Source organism: Stegodyphus dumicola, chromosome 7 (genome assembly GCF_044657685.1).
Source record: "Stegodyphus dumicola isolate Sdum_Otavi_A_Nest chromosome 7, ASM4465768v1".
In the NCBI taxonomy this organism is placed as follows: Eukaryota; Metazoa; Arthropoda; class Arachnida; order Araneae; family Eresidae; genus Stegodyphus; species Stegodyphus dumicola.
Genome location: NC_140774.1, coordinates 71299926 through 71319007, shown reverse-complemented (window position 1 = coordinate 71319007; position 19082 = coordinate 71299926). Strand labels below are relative to the sequence as shown.

General features: G+C 33.6%; 1 protein-coding gene across 6 annotated transcripts in view; it reads right to left on the bottom strand.

Moving 5' to 3' along the window:
• Positions 1-19082, bottom strand: part of LOC118195782 (L-fucose kinase-like) — a 143534-nt gene that overhangs the window by 96403 nt on the left and 28049 nt on the right. For 5 of the 6 annotated variants that reach the window (XM_085820433.1, XM_085820434.1, XM_085820429.1 and 2 more), the window contains exons 6-8: positions 9444-9547; positions 3810-3890; positions 474-593 (exon numbers count right to left, since the gene is read on the bottom strand). In XM_085820433.1, the coding sequence (XP_085676559.1) occupies positions 474-593; positions 3810-3890; positions 9444-9547 (305 nt within the window). The remainder of the gene's footprint in view (positions 1-473; positions 594-3809; positions 3891-9443; positions 9548-19082) is intronic. The other variant, XM_085820431.1, reaches the window with a different exon arrangement.

Below are 19082 nucleotides of genomic sequence, written 5' to 3'. Positions count from 1 at the left end.
TTTAAAGACGAGAAGTACAGTCTTTCCAATATAGAAAGAGACAAAAAAGCTGCTATGTTATCCATTTAACACTGATTTCAGTTACAAAAATTTGAGATTTATATTTCTTTAAGAAAAAATCAGAGGTTCTCTGTTTAGACTGAATAAGTTTTATTAAAATACATACAGAAAATGAGCAAGGAATAAACATACAAAGCAAGGAACTAGTTAACATCAAAGGTACAATGCAATAAAAAACAGGCAATAATGATTACTTCAATGTCACTGAAATGGAATAACTCAATTCTTATTTATATGTATGTATAGCTCACTGAATCCACTAGTCAAAGGCTTGATAAAGTTTGCAAAACTAGAGGTGAACTACCTATATTTTATTGAATTAAAATAACACTATTAAATAAGGGGTATGCAATTATATCTGCAATAATATTAAATGTGTCCATTTACTTAGACAGGAATAATTATGCTTATACCTGAATAGGTTCATTTCCACTATCTAGGCCTAAATAGGTGCAACTATCAAGAGGAACTTGCACATGAAGTGACAACAAGCTTTCTGCTACGTTGGTCTTGAAGAAAACAATCCCTGAAACCTAAATTTAATGTAAAGATAAAATATTTTGTGAATTAAAACAAATCAAGCTTTTACTACTAAATAATACTTACATGATGAAAACTCTTAAATGATTCATTATAATACTGACTTAAATCAAAATTGTTAGAATAATGAATTTAAATATTTTTTCCATTATCATGATGAATACATAAAAAGTTATGTACATACTATATGAAATAAAAATAAATATCTGTTGAAAAAACAAAAAAAGTTCAAAATGGCTATTTGACTTTTTTTTAATTGCCAGGCTCAAAAGTCAGTAATAAAAGATAATAGCTATTTCCAGATACAAATACATGTTACAATCTCAAATCTTCAGTATCAAGTTATTTATTTTCTCTTGTTACAAAAATGATAACTAAAAAAGGTAATAAAATTTTATTACACTTTACTTATACATAATGAATATAAAAATTCCTATCTCTTTTTCTACATATATATAATTAGTATCTAGCTGAAATGGTGAATTTTTCAGCAGGAAGACACAAATTAAAACAATTAAAGCAAAAATTTGGAAAACACAATTAAAATAACACCAAATTAAAAAAAAAAAAAAAAAAAGTGAAAAGAAAAGTTCGCGTACAAGTAAATAATACTTATAATTCTTTGACCCTTGTTAAGAAGCTGCCAGAAGAATTATTAAAAGAGCAGCATTTCTGAATTATATCTGAATAAATCGCAAAATTAATCAAAGAATTCCTTATATTAAAAACTATTAAATGAGAATTATGTACATACTATTGTTACAAATTTTGTACATATTTAAATAATCTGAGTTAAATTATACATGAAACTGATGCATTTTTTTTTTTTTTGTACAATGTAAGATGAAAAATCTAGAGACGATGCTCTGCTGGAAAAATAAGAATACAGGGAGATGTTTATTTAACATTGGGTAATTTGGAGAGATATTTCCAAGCTGGCAATGGTTTTGATGACTGCGATATACTGTATTATTCTGTGTTTCTGTCGCCAAAGCAATACTTCCCAGAGAATCAAGGAGTTCCTTGCAGAGCCTTAGATCGAAGTTTGCCTTATGTTCCTCCACGGTGGGATGAAAATAAATGGAGAGAAGAAGATAGGCACCTTTTGCCATATAGAATAAGCACAAACAGCAGCTGTGTACTTGAGGTGGGTGGTCGAGCTGGGGGAGGCAGAGTCGGTTAGGAGCAGAAGCCAATGAGCGTCGGAGGAGGCAAGAAGTTAATATTTCCAAAAGTGACATTTTGGTAATAACTTTTGCATAGTCATATGGAATGTTACCCTTCAATATATTCATAAGAATATGGGCAAGGCATTGGAGATATTTTCTAAGGCAAGCAATTCTTTGTTGGCAGAAACAAAATAAAGTTCATAAATATTATGTTGTAAGCTGATGCTGACATGTGATTGGCTGGCGTCTGCCACGAGCACTCGTCAGAAGAGAAGGTGGGAAATCCAAAAAATATATCAAAGTAAACAGTAAAAATACTTGCAAAAATTAACAATCTTCTTGTCTGACTAAGTATAAGGTATAAGAAATAATAAATAAATCCCCCTTTATGACATCATAGTTCAGGATGCTGACGTAATTAGCAGTCTTACTTGCGGTTGCTTTTCTGAAAAAAAATTATCATTTAGCCTGGTAAGATAGTCTTTCATATACTCAATTTTCAAGTCGTGGTGCAAGTTTTCGTTCCTTATGAAATATGGGGTGTTAATAACCATCTACAGAATCTTATTTTGCAAAACTAGTAGTTTTGAATATCACAATCTTTGGTACACGCCCAGGCCAGGGAGGCGTAAGCGATGAGAGGCCTAATGATCACGATGTAGAGTCTTCTTTCGTGACTAATTTTTGTCTTCGAATTTAGTGAGAAATCACCTAAAAGTCGTCAAACCTGGAAGCCATGGCCAAACTTTCTGTGTATTTCTGTGAAAACTGCATTATGTTACTGTCTACAATTTTCAAATTACTGAATTTTTGGTTTTTCTGCTACTTTTGGATAACCCAGCACATTATAATTCGTTAATAATTTAATACAACTTTTTTTTTAACTCAATATTAATGAATTAAAAACGTTATTTACTCAAATAGTTTACCCCCCATTTTTGCTGCTTTTATAATTTGAAAATCAAGAGGGAAATATTATGCAGCATATACCAAGGGAAGGGTAACTTTGGACCTTGTTTAGCTTTCATTTCTTCAATTTCAGAAGAAAATATTTGGATTATGGTTACAGAATTCCCACTGAAATTCAGTTTTCAATTTCCATGATTTTTATTATTATTTCCTTCTCAAACTAAACAACTTCTCTGATTAAGGTAAGAAGCTAGTTATATTGTGGCTATGCCATAACGTTAGGGCTACTATAATCCCACCTTGTTAGCAGGTCAATGCAAGACTGCATGTTGCCAGTGCTACCTCATCCTTGCTTAGTGACTACCTTGGATATTTGACAGTTGACTACCTTGGCTGGCAAATCCTTCAGATGTCTCACCAACTGAAAACATCACACCAATTATTGGACAGAGACTCGCACAATAATGCCACCAGCCAGTATGACAGATTAAGTCCAGCATAAAATTGAAACTGTATGGACTGTGATACCTGTAACTGGCATTCACAGCTTGTTCAGTTCCCTGTCCAGCTCTATAATAGCTGCTATTATTAGTAGTGAAAGATAGTATGGGTTCTGATTTCTGATATTCTGCATATGTTAAAATTAATATGATTTTTGCATATGTTAAAATTACCTGAAATTGTATTCATTTCATTCTTTCATAATAATGCTTTTGCAAAATAAATGTTATTTTGCCAACTGTTTTCTCTCATGGTGTAGCAAGTTTAAAAAACTGTAGTGTGTTTTAACATCCTAATTTTAGGGATAATATTTCATTAAAAAAGAGAAGATTAATTGAGAAAACTTCAGAAATTAGTGTAATTATTCAAGCTTTGACAAAAAAAGAATTTGGGATATTTTTATTGGAATAGAAAGGAGAAAAAAAATCCTTATGTCAAAAAAAAAAAAAAAAAAAAAAGCAAAGTTCCATGAATAATATCAGTTGAAATTTTATAATATTTAGCTCTCAAATATACAGAAAATTCTTTTCCAAAAGCATTAAAATATTTTTTTAAATCAAAGAAAAGGCATCAATAAAATGAATTATGGCTAAATATAGACAAATATTTATGGAAAGCAAATTTGTATACCAAAGGCACTTTTTCATCACCATGAGAAAGATTTTTTATTTGGCTGAGGGAGGCACAGTAATATATATCAGCAATATATCCCTGCAAATAAAATAAAATAAAATAAAAGCATTTACTTGATCCCAGATGTAAAACATACCTGGATTTCAAATAATTAATTTAAATCTAGTAAGATAATATGCAGAAAGTATAAAATTACAAATATGAAATAGCTATTTAAGAAATAATGAAGCATTTTTATCACCTTAAAAGAGCCAAAATTTTCAAAATGGACTATTAAGTTAGCATTTATTTTGTTTTATTAAATGTTTCATTAATTTTGTTAAATTTTATTTTATTTCTTTTATGTGTGTGCGTTTGCATGTGTTAATATTTTCTTTTTTATTTTATAGAGACATATAATTTCTTGATCAGTTATAAAGTTCCATTGTTTAGTTGGGATGAGAATTCTCACTAAATAGACAAGTGAATTCTTTTCTTTCTTAACATCCTTTTTATCACTTTCTTTAATACTGGTGGTGATATTTTTTGGTTTCAAAACCATGTTACAGATTTTGTCACTGTTAATTGATTGACGACTGAGGTATCATCCCTTCAGTTACGCTACTTTCATTCAGCATTTACTTGCATTTCTGACACATACTGATTATCTGTGGCTCTGGCAAAAAATTCACAAAAAGTATTCAAGGGACAAAACAATATGTCACCTAAATAGTTATGAGGCAACCTATGAAGCACCAAAAAATATTTATATGGCAAGTTAGTTATAAACCTGTTTTGGTTGGTGCATACACAGACACTGAGTTTGTACAATTCTTTGGTGTTTTTAAGCCAAAACAGATTGCTATGTATTGGAGAGAACAACAGTGCATTAAAGAAAGATTTTTTTTTAAAAGATAAATGTTTTACTACTACTGATGTTTACTACTGATGTCCCCCCCTTTTTTAAAATTTGATTGATCGCTCTTCTTTGGAATTTTAAGTCTGATGACATTTTGACAAAGACTGTTCACTTTCACTCATTAGCTTGGCGAAAAATTAGTTGGGAAGAGTTTGTGACTTTTAAGTGTGTGTGTGTGTGGGGGGGGATAAACAGAAAGTACTGCATTTCTTTACATATTCTAGTAATTTGAAAATTCTACTTGTGATATCCAAACCAATATATCCAAAATCTTCAAATTTTCAGTTATCATCATCATAAAGATTGGTAGCTTACTATAAAATATGTCAAGCCTTTTTAAAAATACCTACAAATACAGCCTTTCGCAATGTTTCAGTGATTTATATTAACAAATTTTATATTAAAATACTTCAAGAATTCTTGGATGGTCATACAGCTGCATCGATTTTGAAAAGGCAACTTTATTTCTGCTTTTCAGTGTACACAAACTTATAATATCCACTGCCTGAATAATGGGTGTACAGTTTTAAGGGAAAAGTTTAAAATAGAAATATCATTAACTTTATTTTAATGCGATAACAGCAATGCTAATCACCTGAATAACATAATAAATTGAATGAAATCAGAACATTAAGGAACAACTCAATTTGCATTGTTAGTTGAGCTTCCTTTTTCCCTGTTATGCCAACAAAAGAAAACCGTGGTGTACAATATTGCACTCCAGACAAGCTCGTATGGGTCAAAATGCTTACAAGTCACAAGGGTAGGTCTTCAAGCTTGTACGAGACAAAATGAAAATGCAGTTCTCTAACTGTTCTCTTCTGTGGTTTTTAAAAGCAAATATGCAGATACCTTGATATTATCATGGATAATGTTTCTTGGGACAAAAAAAAAAGAATTTGTGGGAGGTCTCTATTATAGACCATTTTGATCATCAAACACATGGATTTTAGACTTCATACTGTACATGATAAGTCCAAAGGTTTACATGAATTTAAGGTATAAAAGGAGGTTCAGAATGTGTAAACTTTTGAACAGAATCCCATGTTCACCAAACTAATTCTGAATCAGTACAAGTCTTTTGAATGCAAAGGACTATTGTAGAAGTAACCACACTATTCAAACAGCTATTTAATGATTATGAAGGAGGAAAAACCCATCATAATTTTAAATAATTCAGAGTATTAATATGATGTACATATATGCATACACACATATTTTCACACAACTTCATTAATGAAGAAAACAGTATACTTTTTAATGCACCAACTATTAATTTGTTTCACTGCATCTGTTCAGGTAATTAGTTACCTTTCTGGCTCCCCAACATTTTAAAAAACCATTGCTCTCAGTTTGTTTCAGGGGCCGGTTAAACTCTGGAAAATGCCGCATATACACTGCTCGACATTGAAAATGCAACACCAAGAAGGAGTGGTAAAAAATTTATGCAAATTTTAGAGTAGACGCACGTCATTGAGTTATGCGAATGATGTGCAATGCGCAGCTCTCCGATGCAAGTGAAGTAAGATATAAGGGAAGGAGCGTGCAGAATGGACAATATTCGTGTTGTTATTTCTGACAGACGAATTATCGAAGAAAGTTGGTTTTTATCCCAGAGGATATGTGGAGAGAATGAAAGGCACTTCCAGCAGATAGGCGATTTTACGAGGGGTATGGTGGTCGGACTGAGAAGGGCGGGTTGGTCCTTACGTCAAATCTCAGCTGATACCTACATGGATGCAAGCACGGTGCATCGGCTATGGCGAACATGGCTGAAACAAGGAAATGTGGGAAGAAGGAGGGGTGCAGGTACAGCCAGAGTGACGTCAGCACGCGCGGATCGACGCATCCGCCGACAAGCTGTTGCGGTCCCACAAGTCACTTGTACCGCGATTCTGCAGCATGTGCAAGATAGCCTGGATGTTCCCGTGTTGACCAGAACCATTTCCCGTCGATTGGCTGAACGTGGCCTGCACTCATGGCGTCCATTAAGAAGACTACCATTGACCACACAGCATAGATGTCAACCTTTAGAATGGTGCAGACTGGAGTGATGTGGACGAGAGAATGGCGAAACATTGTGTTCTCCGTTGAGTCATGCTTCTGTTTATCCAGTGACAGTTGCCACATATGTGTGTGGCGTTGACGTGGAGACAGATCTAATCCGGCAGTAACTGTGGAATGCCCCACCGTGCGACAATGTGGCATAATGGTTTGGAGCGCTACTGCCTAGGATTCCAGGTCACCTCTAGTTCGCATTCAGGGCACTAAGACGGCCCGACGATACTTCGATAATATACTGCGGCTGCTGACAATCCCCTACCTTCAGGGGCTATCTAATGCAATTTTCCAGCAGGATAATGCCCGACCACACAGTGCTCGCATCTGCCAACATTCTCTGCAAGGTATACAAATGCTTCCCTGGCCACCGTACACTCCTGACCTATCACCAATCGAACATGTGTGGGATATGATTGGACGCAGTTTGCAGACTCTGCCCCTGCCTCGTTCAGAAGATGAACTGTGGCAAATGGTTGAAAGGGTATGGAGAGCCATCCCTCAGGACACCATCCACACTCTTATATGCCTAGACGTGTTTCTTCGTGCATTGCTGTCCGTGGTGGTCCTACATCCTACTGAGCCAATGCCGTTCCTGCTCTGTATTCTGACTATCATTTTGAAATAAAAACTGCTTATTGCTGCTTGCTGTCTCTGTCTTTTTTCCAAATTTCATCACTTTCTGACCACTCCTTCTTGGTGTTGCATTTTCAATGTCGAGCAGTGTATAATTTTCTTTACTATCAATTGAAAGTTCAATATGATCATAAGGACATGATGATGCAGACAATGATATTTCCCTTAATCATCCAAGTATTAAATTATAATCTAAAGTATGCATTTTAAAAGGTATTGTAGATAAGAAAGATAATGGTTCATTGAACGTAAAGAAATTTGGTAAGCTGCCTAACTATTTGATAAATTATCCCTAAAATCTTTACCAATAAGGTCTTGAAAGGGATTTTACATCCCAAAACTTCACTTATATTTTTGTTTCATCAAAATAAATAAGTTTTCACAGCATCCAGACTATCAATATTCAAGGATGTTCTATATTCTCTTATAATATCACAAACATAATTAATTGTGTTTTCAATAATGGCTCCAAGGAACCAACTTAAAGCAAGTCCATTGGTTAAAGCTCCCATTGATGAATTAGATTTTCTAGAGGTGTTTTACATTCAAGAAAATCTTTCTGTTCTAGTTAGCGACCCTAATTTCAATCCATCTTTGACCGTTAGGAAATTATGTTTTAGTTTTCTTGTTTCATCAATAGAAGGCGCCAGTGACTTCTTTCTAGTCTTATCACCATATTCTATCTCTTAGGCAGCTGAAGAAGTTGGTTCTATATTTAAAACATCGAAATCAGTCCTGTAAAATTTACTAAAGAAAAAACACATTTTTTCCAGTAAGTTAAAGTATATTTAATCAGTTTTTCTACCAATGGGCATTTCTATCTCCTTTTAGCCTAAATACTTCAGCTAACAAGTTTAGAATTCTAGTTCCCCCCCCCCTTTCTGTGTAAGACAAATGACTATCTATTTGATAGTTTTTGAGTTTTTGGTCAAACAGAATTTTTTCATCTTATGAAGTCACATTCAACATATTAGCTGTTTATTTCATCAAAGCAATGGAAGTAATTGTTGCAGAACAGAATTCATGTTATTAAATTTGCTGAAGACTGAGTTCTTTAGAAGTAGTCTTTTTTTGTCTTCATATAATCATCATATTCTATATATGCTTCTTACAGAATACAACTTAACTCCTTAATGATTAAGCTTTTCAGAATTCTATTGATTTTTGTACCTTCTGAACCAAAATAATAATAATAATCACAAACAATAATCTTGAAGATAATGAATCTATACCATGACATAATGCAGTCTGATCATATTATGCTTGTACTTGCAATGCTTCTATTCTGCCTGGATGGAAAAACATAATTCATTGCAAAAAAGGCTGGTCAGTTTTGCTAAGATGAGTTGACTTATTTTAAGCTTTGATAAGATCTTGCTGCAGTCTTTTGTTTTTTAAATATTACATAGCACACAAGCAACCATAAAGCACAAAGAAGAAGTCAAAGCATTTCCAATAAATAATAAAGATAGAATGGCAGTTATTTACATGATAGAGGAGCTCCTTGGAAATATTTCCTTCCCCTCTAAAATGGGAGCTGAGCTTTCTTAGCATGCTTCCAATAAGATGTATCATCAGTGGATGATCACATCTGTACGTGCAATTTTTCAAATCTAGAAACTCTGGATTTGAGAACAGAAGAAATATGGAATTCTAGCTATATCCATACCATAACCACCCCAAGATTATAATAACAGCTGATCTTGACTCTACACACTAGCACACACATAAATGCATTGTGTGAAATAGGTGTGAAGGTCTTAGTCATCTCATACTGCAATCAGCTTAATACATTTTTTGCAAACACAATTACTCTTATGCACAGTTCTTGGGCATTATTTCAGGATTCCTTCCTAAAGGAGGATAAGGATTCTACCTTAAAGTTACATTCTAAATCTTCTCATTCTGTACATTCATGACAACCAATGATTAATTAGCTCAAATTATTTAATTACAAAAAATTTTAAAAAAACTGTTATGATGATATGAATAAAATGAGATCAAATCAATAAACAGTACAAATATTCTTGTTGTTATACCTCACTATCAACTTCCACAACACCATGACCAGTAGCATATTCTAAGTCAGATGGTACAGTAAACATTAAAACATCAGATACATTTTTCCAATCAACACAAAACTCTGAAATTTTATAAAGAAAATAATTAGAAAATGAAGCTGACATTTTAGTAAATTTTAGTAAAATGTTAAAAAAATATTGGAGCAAGCTTTCAGTATTGAGAAAAATTTACTTTCTGGTTACCTGAACAACTCCCGAAGAGTATTCAGAAGGAACGTGCAATTACCAAAATAGGCAATCCATGATACTACCAAATGATTTTATGAGGAATTCCAATTATGCAAACATACTGCAGATGAATGTCATCATTAATGCTTATTTTTGTTGCACTGACAATGGTCATTAGTATTTGCTTTTATTGCAAATGCCTTTTTTTCTTTCTCTTTTCTTGTAAGGAACCATAACAGGACTACGGGATTTGCTGATAGGTGAAAAAGATGCCATGTTTCATTCCTTCAGAAATATGGCATTTTGCCTAACAGTAGAGAATACAAAAATTCACATCCCATGAAGTTGTACTTCATAGATGATCTTTTATGGATCAAAATTTGTCCCCTGATGCTGAATTTATGCAGTTCTCTGATCTTTTTAAAGCAAAACAGACCACTGAGTACATGGGAAAACAACAACATGTGCAATGCCAAACTTGTGCAATTATCTCATATTTCTTGAATCTATAACAGACTGCTATGTTGTAGAGACATTAGGTATTTTGAAAGCAGGAAAGATGAAAAATTAACAAATGCCTTTGCTGGGAATCGAAGCACAGACTTCTGGATACCGACCCAGATTTGCAGAACCACTACACCACGAAGACGGGAGAAATACCTTATAACGTACACTGCTCAAAAAAAAAAAAAAAAAAAAAAAAAAAAGGACAGTTCTATATCTCCTGTTCTACTGGTCCGATTAACAAAATCCAAATTGCGTTCTTTATGTCTTGATAGCGCGACTTTCTAACATAGGTATTTTGACACAAAATCAAACTTTTTCTGAAATAACAGACCATTTTTTTACATATTTCGATTCTACGACTCAAATTATGCCTAGATGCTAAATTTTGTAAAATTTAGTACGAAATTTACGGAGAAATTCAACAGTTGCGCTTTTTTTTCAGTTGCGCCCAGAATAGTAAACTGAGCAAACTTTTTAATATATGGCAACCTATTTTCCTTTCCTGTGAGTGGAAAAAAAGTCACAATCATTCTTTTTTTCAAATAATGTTCTTCATATTATATTATTAATTATAATTATTATTATTTTAAGTAATTTTTTTTTCTTTTTCAAACATTTTAATTGTTTAAATTGCACGGTTTCTTTCGAATAACTATTTTAAAAATTTCTTTTTACTCATTCGAACTGCGTAGTTTAAATAAAAGGTGCATCGTTTATTTTTTTTTTTTTTCAAATAGTTTTCTTTGTACTATATTTTTAGTTATAGTTACTATTTTAGGTAATTTTTAAATTTTTAGACTTTTATTTTAATTGTTAGTGTTGCATTGTCTCTTCAGATCATTATTCTAAAATTTTCTATTTATTCATTTGAACTGAGCATTTTAAATATATTTATTAATATAATTTTCCAGGATTTTATTTTATTTATTTGAATTGCTGAATTGCGGTTCTTTCAGAAGAATACTTTGTGTCGCAGACTTCGATGCATCTGAAAACTGAATATATTAAAAGAGAAAATACAGTAAAGTACAGTTCACACGCCTTTCAATGTTCCGTTCAGAAAAGATATATAAATGAGAAAGATGTGTAACTGACATTTTAACTTAGGATGACTTGCATACACTGCTTTAAACAGTTTTATCATTGTGCACATTGCTTTACACAATTTTATCCTACATTTGGTTTCTTAAAATGTTATTCATATTTTAGTCAAATATTTTATTTTTGAAATCGCAAGAATCAAATATCATAAGATTAAAAAGTTTTAAATTAAAAAAAATACAAATACTAAATTTTACGCAAAACTTTATTTTTTCTTCTCTTTTCCTTCAGACATTCTGCAAATATATGAAAAAGCATCCAACTTTTCGAAACATCTTGGTATTTCTAACAATCATTTTAAATAAAGTTATCACCTTCCATTTCATAAAGGCCCACAAACGGCAGAGCGTTAAAGTCGCTGAACGCTGGTAGTTCACTCCAGGATTTGAATCCTGGTAAACGGGTTGGTTGCATGGGCGTTTTCGTGGATTTTCTCATGTGTAATGTGTATGCCAGCTGGTTCCCTTAGAAAGTTCTTCACAAAGGCATCTTTCCTCTTAGGCAGATAGCCTTGCTTTGCCGTAATTTAATAATCCAATTCAATCCATTTCATCAGTATTTGGTCAGAGCCTTTATCTGTCCTTAGAGACTGAGTATTTTGAAGGTATGAGATGAAAGGAAAGGCTAGTTTCATCAACAGGTTTTGGTTTATTTAATTATGACAAAGCACACTAGGGCTATCTGCCTAAGGGAAGGGATGCCTTCGTGGAGGACTTTCTAAGGAAAACTGGCTCGTATACACGTTACACATGGGAATAACCATGAAAACGCCCATGCAGCCAGCCCGTTCGCGGGATTCGAACCACGGACTGAACTACCAGTGTTCAGCGACTTTACCACTCGGCCGCTATTTCATCCGGAGGGAAAAAAAACATCTTTAGGTGACATCCACATACATCACTGGATAAATTCCTGAATCTTCAAATAATTCGACTGAGAAAATCATGGGATCCTCCATTTATGATACAATATGATGTGCCATAAACAGTGCTTTTGAGATAACTCCATATGTTACAACTCGAACGCGAAATGAGCGAAAGTTTCTCTTCAGCCAGTGGCAACGGGGAGTCAAAAAACGAACTTGGAAGAGAGCGGTCGCTCGGTTTTCTCTCGATAGAATTTGATACGAAGGGGGGATAATTCCCATCTTTTGATTTGAAATTAATCTCGAATTATGTATATATTGTAATATAAAAGATGTGTGTAAATAAAAGTCATTAAGACTTAATTGAAGTAGTGATTTAAATCGAATATAGAAATTGAAAGCTCTCCCAAATAGAACTATGGATTTTAGAAATGACTTATTTTAGTGGTGCCTTCACCAAGGGACTTTTGGATTAGAATTTCGAAGATTAGCAGATGGATTACCTGTAAACAGGTAAGCAATTCCTTTTTCTTTGAGAATTTGGAAAAAAAACTGAGTTTCGATATTGCGATTAGTCAGTTTTAAACATGGAAGCTTTAAACAAATTGAAACAGAAACGTAGGAATGAACGCAGTAGCATTACGAAATTAATTACAAAAATAGAATCTTTATTATCAGAAAATATCGAAAATGCAAACATTGAGGAATTGCAGGAGATGAATGAAACTATTCTCGAAAGAGAAAACACGTTGAAAATGTTGAATTCACAAATCGAAATTCAGTTAAATGATGCTAAAGAATTTGAAAAAGATATTACTTTAAGTGATAAATACAATGAACAAATTATGTCTGCAAAGTTTAGAATTAAAATAAGATTAAATAAATGTAATGAAAATTTGTCTGTGAAAAATGCATCAGATGCAAATTCTTTGAACACTTCTGTTTCTGAAATAAATGTATCGTCATCGGCTATGAAATTGCCAAAGTTCTCAGGAGATGCAGGAAAATGGTTAGAATTTTTTAACAGTTTTCAAGCTGCGATTGATCAGAATAAAGTGTTAACCAAGATTGAAAAATTCGTATACTTGAAATCATTATTGATAGGGCAAGCATATAATGTCGTTGAAGGATTTCAATTAACCGAACACAATTACGATTCGTGCTTAGAACTTTTAAAAGAACGCTTCAGAAAACCAGAGAAAATTATAAAATCACATATGAGTAATCTTTTGGACATAGAACCAGTTAAAAATTCTTCTAACTTAAATGCACTAAGAAGATTACACGATGCTTGTGAAATAAACATTCGAAGCTTAAGTAATTTAGGAGTAACTTCAGGTTCGTACGGACACTTGTTAAATCCGATATTATTGTAATTATTGCCTCATGATTTGATTCTCGAATATCACCGAAAGCGTGATCCAAAAGAGGAATCTGATGTTACAGGTTTAATTGCTTTTTTGAAAAACGAAATTGAATGCCGCGAACAAACATACGCAGTTAACAAACCGGAACCGAAATTTGTTCCATTGAACGGAAAGAATAAACACTTCGACAAATATAAAAGTAATTATAAATACACAAACAATAAGTTTAACTCTAAAGTTAACCCCTCGTCGGCGGCAGAATTATTAGCCCCTGTAAAAGGAGAAAACTGTATTTTTTGCAAAAATAACACACATAATAGTGAAAAGTGTAATATGAGTGTAAATGAAAAACGAAATGTATTGCGATTAGAAGGTCGTTATGTTTGTCTCGCTCAAGGTCATTGATTTTCTGATTGTTCTGAGAACTCTTGTGTATACTGCCACAAAAAACATAATGCAACCCTTTGTTACAAAAATGAGAAAAACCCGAAGCATCGCAATCAAAAGGTGTAGAAAATTCAGAGTGCAATCACGTTAGCATCGGTAGGAATAAAATATTTTTACAGACGGCGACAGTAGAACTTAAAAGTAGGTCACGCAATAAATTAGTTCATTGTTTATTTGACAGCGCTAGTCAACGCTCGTATATTCAGAAACGTCTGTCTAAACAACTGGGATTAAAAGTCGTGGGAAGGGAATAAATAATGATTCATACTTTTGGATCTGAAGTGCCTACCAAACAGAACTGTGTGCGAGTAGAAGTAAAAATAAAAAACATTTTCGATAACCAGGAATTAATTATTCAGGTTTTAGAGACTGATGAAATATCGAATGCTGAGCTAGACTATCCTCCGCAAAATATTAAGGAGTTGTTGAAAGATAGGGGAAAAATTTTAGCAGACGTTGATCACGAATCTTTAGATAACAACGTATCTTTACTCATTGGAGCTGATAATTATTGGAAATTAGTAAAAGACAAAACTGAACGTTTGAACTCAACATTAGTTACAATGGAAACCAAAATGGGTTGGATTTTAATGGGAAAATTGTTTGATCATACCGACGATAAGGAATATGTAATTAATGCCGACGCAGTGACTTCTTTATTAATTCACACATCGAAGATTGAAAATTTGTGGAAATTAGATTTATTGGGTATTTGAGATCCTGTTGAAACAAAATGCAGAAAGGAAATGGAAATTGCCACATTGAATCATTTTAACGAAACTGTTACCTTTAAAGAGAGAAGGTATGAAGTTCAGTTGCCTTGGGTAACAGAAAAGGACTGTTTAAGTCAAAATTTGGATATTGTGAAACAGCGTTTAAACAGTACGACATACCAGTTGATACAAAAGGGCAAATTCGAGGATTACAAAAATGTTTTCACAGATTGGTTAAATGAAGGAATTATACAAGAAGTTCCTGAACATGAAATGAATAATCAGTGTCACTATTTACCACATAAAGGGCTATTCAAAGAAACTTCGACCACGAAATTGCGACCAGTATTTAATGCTTCCTGTAAAGACAAAAATTCGCGCTCACTTAATGATTGTCTAGAAAAGGGTCCAAATTCGCTGGAACATATTATTCCTATAATTTTAAGATTTCGCAAGAATAGAATAGGAATTATTTCAGACATAAGAAAGGCTTTTTTGCAAATGTCAATGTATAAGAGTGATCGAGATTTCTTACGATTTTTATGGTGGAAAGACTTTGACAAGGAGGAACTTAGAGTTTTTAGACATAAACGCGTTGTTTTTGGATTGAATTGCAGTCCCTTTTTATTGGCTGCTGTATTAAGCCATCACATTGATCTAAATTCATCGAAATATCCTGAAACAGCGGAAAATTTAAAAGAATCATTCTACGTAGATAATTGCATTACATCTGTTCCTGATGAAGAAACACTTACGCGATTCATTGAGGAATCGAAACAAATATTAGATTCTGCATCATTCAATTTGAGAGGGTGGGAGCACACTTCTCTTTTGAAATCTGAGGACAGTATAGAACCTACTCCTGTATTGGGAATTTTATGGGATAAGGAAGATGATAGCCTTTTCTGTGAGGTAAAGACTGATACTTACAAACCAGTGAATCTTACTAGAAGAAATATATTGTCTGCGGTACATCGCATTTTCGACCCCATGGGTTTTCTCTGCCCTATAACGCTAACATCTAAACTATTCATACAAAAGACATGGTTGGGATAAAAATATTACCGAAGACTTAGGAAAAGAGTTCTATTCGTGGATTGATGATTTGTCACTTTTATCCAGTATTAGAATTCCAAGGGCTTTAGATATAAATGGAAATGAAAGTCTTAGTCTTCATACGTTCTGTGACGCAAGTAAACAAGCCTATGGATGTGTGATTTATTTAAGAAAAGAAACAAGTGAAAATGTATCGGTGTATTTTCTTCTAGTTAAAAGTAGAGTGAGTCCATTACGAAAAATGACCATAAATCGTCTAGAATTATTATCCTGCTGTATAGGAGTTAGACTCGCAGCTCTTGCTTTACAAACACTCAAATTAGACAACGTTCCAAGGAACTATTGGACAGATTCGAGTACTGCACTTTCTTGGATCCAAACAGATGACCATTGGGCGCCATTTGTCGCAAATAGAGTAAAAGAGATACGAAAAATGTCATCGGAATCTGAATGGTGTCACATTCCAGGAAATTCGAATCCAGCAGATATACCACCATGAGGGTGTTCGATTAAGAGTTTTGTGAAATCTCGCTGGTGGCAAGGGCCAGAATGGCTTATGAAGAATGAGGAAGAGTGGTCAACTAGTGAAGTGATTACTAACGAAGAAGAAATTATGAAAGAAAAGCGAAAGGACATTATTTCGACTTTGGCTAATATCACCGCTGAAAAATGGTATCTGATTTACTTTTCAAGTTACTTTAAAATTGTGAGAAGGATTTCTTGGATTCTAAGATTCATAAATAATTGTAGACATGGAGGAAGAAATTATGGCCAAACCCTGAGTGTTGAAGAATTGGACATTGCTGAGAAGAAATTAGTGAAGATCGTTCAACAAGAAGCATTCTCTAGTGAAGAACAGTTGAAGGGACATTTTACTTTCAGAGATGAAGAAGGGATTATAAGATTGAAAACGAAGATTTTGAGAAGACATGATGATGAAAACTTCCGGTGCCCCATTGTACTTCCAGCCAAACATGAATTAGTAGAAAGAATGATACAAGACTACCATTTACAACTTTTACATGCTGGTACTCAAGTTCTTTTGACTAATATTTGTGAAAAATTTTGGATAATAAAAGGAAGAAAAACAGTACAAGGAGTCATATCGAAGTGCGTTCGGTGCAAGAGACACTCGGCGAAAGCTCTTGATACAGTTCCTTGTCCTCTCCTAGAAGATAGAGTCAGAGATGCTTATGCATTTGAGGTGACAGGTGTTGATGTAACAGGACCGCTTTATTTAAAAGAAAATAGAAAAGCTTGGATCTTGCTTTTTACTTGTGGAGTTTATCGTGCGGTTCATTTAGAATTAACTGAAAGCTTATCGACTAACGGATTTTTTCTCGGATTTAGAAGATTCATAGCATGAAGAGGACGGCCTAGAGTAGTATACAGCGATAATGGCACAAATTTTGTAGGGGCAAGGAATTTGCTCCGATCTGTTGACTGGAACCAAATTATCAGAAGTTCTTCGATAATGAAAATTCAGTGGAAGTTAAATCCACCAACCGCAGCATGGTGGGGCGGCTGGTGGGAGAGACTGGTTCAGATGATCAAGAAATTATTGAGAAGAGTCCTGGGAAAAGCATTACTTTCATATGAAGAAATGTTAACTATCCTATGTGATGCAGAAGCAAATATCAATTCCAGACCATTAACATACGAGTCAGATGATTCCACTGATTTATGTGCACTCACTCCATCTATGTTTATTCAGGATGTGCGAACTGAAGGTGTTCCGAATCTGGACAGTTTGGATACAATCAACTTATCGAAAAGATGGCGATATCACCAAAAGTTACGTGTGGAATTTCGTAAAAGATTTAGAGATGAATATCTTAGTATGTTAGTACATCGACCAAAGACTGTACCTTCGCGAACTATCAAGAAAGGTGATTTAGTAATTGATACCAAAAACTGTGAACTTGAAAATTCTGATAAAAACATTCAGTTTAGTAGATATGGCAGAAAAATTGTGAAACCAAAGAACTTTAATTAGTTTAATTTTGTTTTCAGTACCACTATTATTTGTTTTCTTTATTTCTTTCTTTGAATTTAAATTTTGTATACAATTTGATTTTCCAGTTTAGTGAATTAATCTCTTTACTAGTATTTTTCAGAAAAGAATTTTTTGCCTGTTGTTTAAAGAATGTAAGTTTGCAGAATATTAAGTAAGTTTAAAATATTCAAGATATTTGTTACGCCTAGATGAAATTGTTGATTTCGTAAGATTTAAATTACTCATCTTATATTAGTATTTCAATTTTCATTTCACAATTGTTTTGATTTTTTCATACCTTGTCAAAAATCAAAAGGTGGGAGAAATGTTACAACTCGAACACGAAATGAGCGAAAGTTTCTCTTCAGCCAGTGGCAACGGGGAGTCGAAAAACGAACTTGGAAGAGAGCGGTCGCTCACTCGGTTTTCTCTTGATAGAATTTGATACGAAGGGGGGATAATTCCCATCTTTTGATTTGAAATTAATCTCGAATTATGTATATATTGTAATATAAAAGATGTGTGTAAATAAAAGTCATTAAGACTTAATTGAAGTAGTGATTTGAATCGAATATAGAAATCGAAAGCTCTCCCAAATATAACTATGGATTTTAGAAATGACACCATAGCCAAAAGTCACAGAGGTCTGGTAGGAAGAGGGAAAGTGTCGGCCTATAAGATGTTCATTCGTGAAATATTGCCTAAGTAACTGTACGACACATGTGAGGTGGCCCTCATAAAAATCGTAGTATCTAAAATGCAACGTTACTTCAGTTCATGTATCACGAAAGATTTTTAACATTGACTTTAAGCGAGCTGCAATCACAGTGGTCCAGCTGTCTACTGCTCTTCAGAGAAAAATTGTTTAGTTATGAAACTAGCTGTCATTTCACACCAAACGGTGTGGAATGACTGCTATGCCATCGAATGCAGTAGGAGAATGCAATGGAACTAGGTAGATAACATGAGGGATTTCATTGGCCCAAATCGATTAAAAGCGTTTTGAATCAGTATCTTCATGTTTTAGGCCAAATTCAGGCATCAAAAAGTACAAATTAGCGATCTGTAAGAAAACGATTTCCAGATTGTACACACTTGTGCGAGTGATTTACGATCTCACATTTTCTAATTGCTAATTCATGGTTTTCAAGGACGAATTTCACTTACAAGGATGGCGCACTAGACTTTTATCGAATTTAACGCCTTTAAATGGTAATATGCTTACTTCAAAGTTTCTTAAGGGTATACAACACACTAAACCCATGCAACAAAAGGTTAAGTTAGATTCCGACCCATATTTCGTTTAACAATGTTGCATACAACGCCATTTCCCTCCTGGTGGTGAGGTTTCGAACTTTCTTTTTTTTCGGGGAAAAT